General features: G+C 35.2%; 1 protein-coding gene across 1 annotated transcript; it reads right to left on the bottom strand.

The window, feature by feature from the left end:
• Positions 1-3,145: 3,145 nt before the first annotated feature.
• LOC21409610 (RING-H2 finger protein ATL65) lies at positions 3,146-5,915 on the bottom strand. The gene has a single exon (XM_010097939.2). It carries the CDS (start codon positions 5,567-5,569, stop codon positions 4,235-4,237), a length of 1,335 nt encoding a protein of 444 aa, XP_010096241.1. The 5' UTR covers positions 5,570-5,915; the 3' UTR covers positions 3,146-4,234.
• Positions 5,916-9,057: the final 3,142 nt, after the last annotated feature.

Below are 9,057 nucleotides of genomic sequence, written 5' to 3'. Positions count from 1 at the left end.
TTTTTATTATATTAAATATAATAATAAATATATATTATATTGTAATTAATAATTATATATTATATTATATTATAATATAATCGTAATTTTTAACTATCTACAGTAATTTAACTTTATAATTTATCAAATATTATTACGCTGATTTTAAAATCAACACAACTACTATAATTATAATTTATTAAACACTCAATTATTTTTTATAACAATTACTTTTTCTTTTAACACGATTAAAATTAATTTTTTAAAAATTTACAGCACTATTAAACTAAGCTTAAATTTGAGTGCGTTGGGGTGTCAACCGTGTATAACTCTTAGGTTTTGGTGCCCTCAATGTCGCAAAGCTCCTGACATGGCATGTTTTATGGTCAACGATTGCCGCCAAAAGTGTAAGTCCTCCACGCTTGGAAGGTTTGGTGGTTCGTCAATCTTTTTTTTATAACAACAACGACACTGTGAGAATAAAAAGGTCTGAAGATGGGTTCGATCAAATTGATTTCCGTTATTTTTTCTCTTTAAAAGAATTTATTCCCCCTTCATTTAGTTCTACCCAAAGGATTACTCTTGATTTTTATAGTTGCTTATTCTTTTTATTTTTTATTTTTTTCCCTTTTCGTGCCTAAAGGTTAAAGTTACATATTTATGTGTCATGACACTTAAAGAGATGGTGGATTGTTCTCATAGAAAATATACATATATGCATAATGTTTGTGTGATTTTCCGTTCATTTTACTGATTTGAATTTAAAATTCGAGTTTTGTTACCGTAAAAAACTCTAAAAAACAGTCACATTTAATTTTTTTGTTATAATAAAAAACTATTACATAAAATCACATCTTAACTCGAATTAACGAACTAAATGAACCTTACGTTTAACAACGAAAACTAATATTGGCATGCTTTGTATCACAAAATCTTCATTTGCTATGGTTGCACCTATTTAATTGGCCAACTTTTGCTGAACAGACATTGGCAACAACACTGTCCTTATCTCTAATATTATTAGGGTGGCAGACTAAAAGTTGTTTTCAAAGCTTGATAGAAGATTAGCTGAGAATTGAGACGCTATGACAACTGACAACAACAACAACAACTAATTTCATGGTTGGTCTATTGTATAGACGAGGAAAACACACACGTTAGGAAATGTTCACCTCTAAACAAAAGATATGCCGCGTCGCGTGGATCTATACTATATATCTAAAGTAGAGTGTGTTTGTGCTGTAGATGTCATAGAGGCTTAAGTTTAGGCGGTCAGGTCCGGTCGGTTTAAAGGAAAATTTTAGACCGATCATAAAAGAAAAAAGGTTGAGCTAGTTTAGCTTTAAATTCAAAAAAATTAAGACCGGCCCGATCTAATTCAGAATTTTATAAAATATTTTTTAAAAACTCTTTAAAAATATGATATTTAGACTAACAATAACAGATTTCAGGCTGACCTATTTAGCCTAATTAAAATTTGTAACTCGACGTTTCATACGGTTTTTTTTTCTTTTTTTTTTTTGTTGTCTTTCACCTTTGTTTCTTTTTTTATTTTTGTCTTTATCTTTTTTCTTTCTTCTTTTTTTTTTTGTTTTTTTTCTCCAACCATTTTTATAATTTTACGCGTATTCTGACAAGTAGACATAAAAACCAAAATAGTTTTGTCGCTAAAGCATATATAAGCGACGAATACTAAGGTGACATTTAGTTGGTGGATTCGTGTCATGGTTCGGATCATAGTTTATGGCTCGCTACAGTATTTTCTCTCACAAAAAATACACGTAAATCGAGAATAATTCTGAATCATAATTCTAAATTCATGAATTAAACGTCCACTAATTTTTTTTTTTTTTTTTTTAAAGGTTCCTTACCTAAATCATAGGGAAAGGGAACTATTATTCAAAATTCAGATTGATCAACTAGCACTAAGCTAACCCATCCCTGATTCCTTCTATGCTCTTTCATCTTTTGGCTATTCTTCTTTTTATTCTTTGCCCATGGAACTCGTACATATTTACTGGTACACACAAATTCTGGTTACACCAACAATCAGGCTTTTGGTTCAGCAAATTGTTGGAAGGTGAAAATGAAAATCTATGGTTTGTTTCGAACAATTTGCTACTCGCTTGATTCTTGATCTCTTTCTTTGTCCAAAACTCGAGTTGGGGAAATAGCAGTTCCTTCCAGGGAAAGCGTTCTGACGGAGGAGGAGGAAAATCATAAACAATCAAAATGACACAATTTTATTAAGACCGTTGTTTTTCTTACTTTTCCTTAGTTTCCTAATCGAGTATTAAAGCGTCACTATTTCTATTATAAATTCTAAATCAAACGCGGTCATTTTATCAAGGATAATTTTCACTGCACAAAAATGAACGTCACGGCAGTTATTTTTCTTCAAAGAAACTCATACTACGCATAAAATTTTTCTTCATTTTTAGCTTCTTCTTGGAGGACAGTTTTTCTTTTCGTTATATGGGCTAGTGGTTTTGGAGCGACAGTGTTTAGACTTCATCCACTGGTAGGCCATGCCAGATTACGGGGTGATTTACACATGTAACAACATTTTGAAATCAAAATTTAAATTCAACAAAAATTTTGAAATATTATAAGAATAGTAAAATTTATATCTTTTTTATGTCATTAAAATAATGACTATATCATTATATAAAATAAAATATGATCTCATCGTGATAATTAGGGTTGTTTGGTTAGGGGATTCGTCCCCTGATTCGAATAATGGTTCGTAATTTACTACAGTATTTTCTCTCATAAAAAATACACGTAAATTAAAAATAGTTCTAATCTCATGGTTCTAATTCATGAACCAAACTTCTTATTTTAAATTAAGACATGAAAGTTTGCCATCTAGTGTAATTATCATCCAGGGGGTTACGCCATTCTTAAGGCCCAGTTTTTCATTTGTACTTGTAGTGTCATTCACAGCCTTCTAATTCACCTAAAAAAAAAAAAAAAACACTAAATCCTTTTTTTATAAAGTTGGATTTTTCTATAAAAAAACAGATCATGAGAATAACGAAGCGCACTATAAATAGACGAGACTGCTTGCGTCAGTTTATATTAGCATAACGATAATACAATTTAGGATATAAACAGTAATCAACGTTACCAACTCTCAAATCCAATGACCAACAAATTTGTTGTTTTCTAGCTAGTTTGTACTCCGAATAATAACATGATAAAAAATCAAAATAACCACATGACCCGCTTAGCCCAATGAGAACAGGAAAAAAAAAAAAAAAAAACCACAGTAAAGGCCATAGACATAATATGGCCAAAAGGAAGGCAAAGGATATTTAATCAAATCACCCACAAAACTCGAACTTTGTGTTCCAAAAAAGAATCGAGTAAATACAAAATATACTTGATCTGATCTATAAAACATTAGGACCTTTCTGCGGGGAAAATGGAATTTGGCAGACGTCTGACTTAAAATAACCCCCGTGCTTTGCTAAAAGCCCTTTGTACCTCCACTTTTGCCCACCCCACATGTTGGACTCACCATGCCATAACAACACAAATTACACACCAATTACCAACTCCAATTCCATTTCCTCTTCTAAATGTTTTTTTTTTTTTCCTTGTTTTTTTGTCGGTGAAGAAAGAAAATGGTCATAATAGAGAAACCCCAGAAGCTAAAACCCCGCCAAAAAAAGAACAAGACCCCATTTAACATTTGAGGATGCAAAATGCAAAACGCAAAACGACAACAACATCCAACCATGTCGCATTTATGAGGCAGGCTCTCTTCTGTGATTTCAGAGACTTCTGCTTCTCTTCTTTTCTTCTCACTCTCCAAGAAGTTCAAAGTTTGTTTTTTTTTTTTATTTATTTATTTCTTTTCCTAATCTTCTCAGAAAAGTGGGTTTTGGTTTGTGTGCAATATATATATCTCTCTTTTTTAAGCTTTAAAAAACTTGTTCTTTGCAACTTTCGCTCTCTGTATGGAGTATGGACTTTCATGCATTAAATGCCTTTCTCCAAACACTCCAAAACCCAATTAATGTCCGCTACAAATTGCCAGCCCGTCTCATTAAAACTCTTCCCTCTCCATTAAAAGCCTTCCGACCCCATTACTACTCCCAAGTCCCAACCCACGCTTTCTCTGCCCTCACCCTCACCGCCATATCTCCGACCGTCCATTTCGGCACGATTAACCAATCCTGTCCTTCCACGCCACGTGTCGCGAGAATTAAAAAAAACTGATTTTTGCTCTGTTTTTGTAACGTCGTTTTTATCTTCGGTTAAACCTTTCCGGTGAGAGAAGCGCCTCGGGATCGCCGCACCGGAGCCTGCTCGATGAGAAAGCTGCCGCCGCCGAAACTGATGATGGCCTCATGAACATCGGGCTCGTCATCGACTTTGTTCGGCGAGACGATCCTCCGCCACCGGAGAATCTCGCGCTCGACTCCGATAGCGGGAAGAAACCCCGGCTCCGGCGGAAGAACGGCGACTTCATCCCTCTGTAGTATCGGAACGAGAAAACCCTAGGTTTGCTCAGGGAACCGAACGGCGATGGTCTCTTGCTCCAGAAGCTTCCTCTCCTGTACCGCCATGGCGACGCCGTCGCCGGCTCCATCACCATCATCCTCTCCGAGGCCGCGCTCCGCTCGAATCCGAATGAGTACGACCTCTTCAGAAGGAAATCTCGGCCGGCGATCCGATCCTCCGAATTCCGATAATTACTGATCTCGGTCTCCACGCAGGGAGTGATCTCCGCAACTGTGGATGCGGATTCCGCCGACGACGCCGCCGCCGCCGCTGTAGGAGCGATCGCCTCGGCGAGAGGCTCCAGAGCCATGCTCCTCAAAACGGCGTCGTCGAGGCTGGGGCGGATCCTCGCCGCCATAAGCGGAATAAACGGAGACTCAGGGCGGAAGATCCCGGCGCGGCAGAGCGGACAGTTGGCGTGGGAGCGGAGCCACATGTCGATGCAGTCGACGTGGAAGGCATGGGAGCAGACGGGGAGCGTACGGACGTAATCGTCGTCCTGGAACTCGATGAGGCAGACGGCACAGTCGCGGCTTGCGAGGCGGAAGGCGGAGCCGTCGCCGCCTTTGGCGGTGGTGTAGATGGAGAGAGGGATGGTCTTGATGACGGAGTCGTCAAGGCCGTAGGGGGAGAGCACGTGGAAGCCGTCGCTGGCGTCGAACGGCGAGTCGTAGTAAGGGAGGGAGTCGAGGTCGCCGGAGGAGGACGGAAGGTAGGAGCGGCTCCGTCGGCGGCGCTGCCTCCATCGCCGGAGAATTCGGAGAAAGGGAGGGATGACGTGGCGGGAGATTAGGCGGGAGTAGGTGACGATGAGGAAGGCGGTGGCGACCACCACCACCATCGCGATCAGAGGCGGGCTGAAGTCCACCGGAAGTTTCGAAGGAGGTGGCGACGACGAGGACGATGATGATTGGTCGAGAGTACTGGCGGAGGTTGGGCCGGTGATTACGGCTTGAGAACTCGGTTGGGCTGGAACTGGGCTTGGGCTTGGGTTCGGTGAGCCGGCCCGCCACCAATCGAAGCCAGTGAACGGTGACGGCGACGGAGAAGGAGAAGGAGAAGGAGAAAGAGTCATCATCGTAGTGGTCAAAAGCTCATCGTCGTTTTTGGTGGTGGTGGGTTAGTAAGTCATAATAATAAGTGGTTTGTTTGAAAGAGTTTTTGAGTTTGTGTGTGGGTTTTTTTCTTTTCTTTCTTCTTGTACTGTATTGGGGACGACGTTTAATGCAAAAGGTTGACTGTTTTGTCTGGTCTTCCTTTCGATTTGTCGACGGGGCTCGTGGGTCTTCGACACGTCAACATTTGCGAATTTAAGGCCCAGTGAGCTCCAATCCCCTGCGGAAGGCACCACCGTGCTTTATCTCTTTTCCTACCATCGTACGGTACGAGTTTTGTTATTGAAACTTAGATGAGGGGTTGTGAGTATAACTTGAGTGTAGTTTTTGAGTTGAATTTGAGTTATAACTTAAGTTAAAGTTGTAACTTGAATAAAGTTGAGTAAATTTGAATAAAATTAAAACTTAAAAGAACGTGAACTTGAATAAAATTGAAACTCGAGTTATCTTTTTTTGAGTTTTTTAGACAAAAGAACGTGCCCAAGTTCTCAACTCTGCTCCCAACTTAACGATCAAGAACTAGGGTTTAAGTAGGGTTGGCAAATTAGGCAGTGACACCACTCAAAATCACTATAAAATTAGTGGGTTTGAGTTTATTGTAAATGAATTTGGATCATAATCGGGTTGACACAATTAATAAATGATTTGGGTTAGGGTTGATCTCTTAACACGAATTGACACGATTAACTATATGTGTTATCTGTAATCTAATGATATGTGATATAACATGAAAATTTATATTACATATTAAATATAAATAATGTGAATTTTAATATTTGTAGGTAAAATTTATTTATTTTTCTTAAAGAAAAATATAAATTTATCAATAAACATATTAAATCTATCTTGACTATGTTAAATATGTCATTATTATATTAGTTATTTATTCAATATATTAATTTAAATGAGTTATACGAATTGACACGATTAATAAATATGTCGTGTTTAGGTGATATTTTTAACACTTTTAATAAACAGTGTCGTGTTTAGGTTGATATTTTTTAACATGATTAATAAACATGTTGACACGAACATGACCTACTAACACGAATTGTCACCTTTTAAGTTCAAGCCTTAAAATCAAACAACCTTTATTTACTTCATGAATTTTAATCTATCACAATTTATGCTAAAAATAAAAAAAAATAAAAAAAAATTTAATTATAGTCACGTGATATTTTTTTGATTATTTTTGATAAAAATCCTATCAATAAGACCACGTGATAATATTTGACTTTTTTTTATTTGTTTTCAACGACAATTCTAATAAAAAGATATAAATAAGATTAATTCATAATTTAAAGAGTAATATAAGTTTTTAAAATTCAAGAAAAAAGTGAAAATAATCCTAAAGTTTGAAACCATGAATGAGAATAATCTTGGATGGAAATTTCTTTTACCTATTTCTCTCGGTAATCTATTTTAACAACTTCTTCCCAACTCTTTTCACTGTAAAAGAACATGATATCCTACATTCTCAACTTGGATGAAAAAAGAAAAATAAACAAACATAAAATTATTCATATATATTCACGATATGTTCCCTATGATAACCGGGTTTATGAATTATGGTCAACAAATAGTCTGAGCTGCAAGGTACATAGGTCAAAGTTTAATGATTACCTTGTCCTACGTAAATCGTTTGCCCATAACTATTCAATATCCTTATGAAAAGGTAATCACTGCTTTAAACTTATTTTAGTATTATTTCTATGTTTTTATTATAAAAATTAAGGACTTTCTCCCCAAGGATGATCTATCAGTGGGATTAACGTACCGTTAGATTTAATTAAAATCATATTAAATTAAAAAAGTATGTAGAACAGATAGAATCTGATATGAGTTTAATGACTAAAAAAAACTATCAAAAGTTTTTTTTTTTTTTGTCTACCGGAGAAACTCCAAAAAAAAATATGTGAAATAAGTTTCTCTCTATGTTAGTTACTATGCCAATAAATTTAACATGGAAGTCAATAGTTTTGAAAGTTCTAATAGTGAAGTTATGACCATGGAATAATATGCGAGTCTCCTGAGTCCGGGGTGACCACAACATATTTTAATCATAAATCTTAGAATGTGAATGAGGCTAACAATTAAAATGTGAACAAAGCAGCATTTCCGGGTATTTTCTCGCCTCTTTTAGTTTATTTTATCTTTTTAGCCATAGGTCGCTCTCAAACGTGAGTTTTTGGTGTTTTAGAGGATAAAAATGGATGGAAGTACCATTAATCAAGAGATTATCAAAGTCCAATTGTTGTTTATTTATGTTTTTTAATAAATTGTTTAGATATTCTAGATCATTAGATGATCTGTGTTTTGAGCTGGCATGATGTGATTGACAAGGTTAAAGCATTTTCTTTGTTTAATGGAGAGGGTCAAATCTTAATTTGATTTGACCGTCCTCTATCGCAAGACAAAATCAGGCTATCGTTTCTTTTATTTAAATTTATAATTCGAATTTTATTATAGTAAAATTTTTTTATAAATAATTATATTTAATTTTTTTATTATAATTAAAAATTTTTATATAAAATTATATTTTAACTCAAATTTTAAATTAAAATTAGTAAAACGATCCAGACTTTAAGACTTTTACAAATATTTGTCAATTTGGTTAAACCTCGTGTAGAATTTTTCTTTGTGGAATTATCGTCATGAAACTTTTTCTTGAGGAAATGGAAAATATGATTTTATGTGTGTATAAATAATTGTGATTTGAGCAGTTTTAAACTTACCACAAGCCAAGGAGGACTTTGTAGTCGTTGAATAAAACAAAAGAGGAATTAACAATAAATCATAAGATAAATTGCTATTTGATTGTTTGAGATTGTTACAGTAGGTTTACCGTTACATTTGTATTGTTTCATAAATAATATTTGTTTTTCATATTTTTTTAATTTTTATGTGATTTTAATTAAATTTTGTTAAACAATAATAATAATAACAGGTCTTACCGTAGAAGGATCATTGAGTTTTATAGTTTACTTGAGATGTCAATGTTTATTGACATTGCTTAGAAAATAAATATGAAATTACAAAAGATAATATTATAATATGAAATAACTTAAAATAATATAACTTCCCCAAAAGTAAAAGTTTTCTTTCGAAAATGAGAACTACATACTGAATTGGCAAATCAAGAAAAAACAAACACCAATACTAGTTATATGGCCTCAAATTGTAGAAACATCACAATCTTGACAGACAATCGACTATATTAGTAAATTTAAATGACGCGCTTAAAGAGAATAGACTCATACCAAGTTTTGAAAGTGGATACCCAAATAGGTATTGTTAATACATGAATTCGTATTAGGCCCATTAAGGGTTCATGATGAATTTTTTGTGTCTCGCGACGTAATTGAGTTCGTTTTGTGGACCCAAATCACGCTTTTCCAGCTTTTTTTTCGTATTAGATTGACCATTCGGAGCACTTATGTGCATTCGGAGC

The sequence above is a fragment of the Morus notabilis genome, unplaced genomic scaffold (assembly GCF_000414095.1).
Source record: "Morus notabilis unplaced genomic scaffold, ASM41409v2 Scaffold115, whole genome shotgun sequence".
NCBI lineage: Eukaryota > Viridiplantae > Streptophyta > Magnoliopsida > Rosales > Moraceae > Morus > Morus notabilis.
This window is presented reverse-complemented; position numbering and strand designations above follow the sequence as displayed.

Coding starts and splice junctions, on each gene's coding strand:
- LOC21409610 (XM_010097939.2), bottom strand. CDS start 5,569: ATGATGACTCTTTCTCCTTCTCCTTCTCCTTCTCCGTCGCCGTCACCG.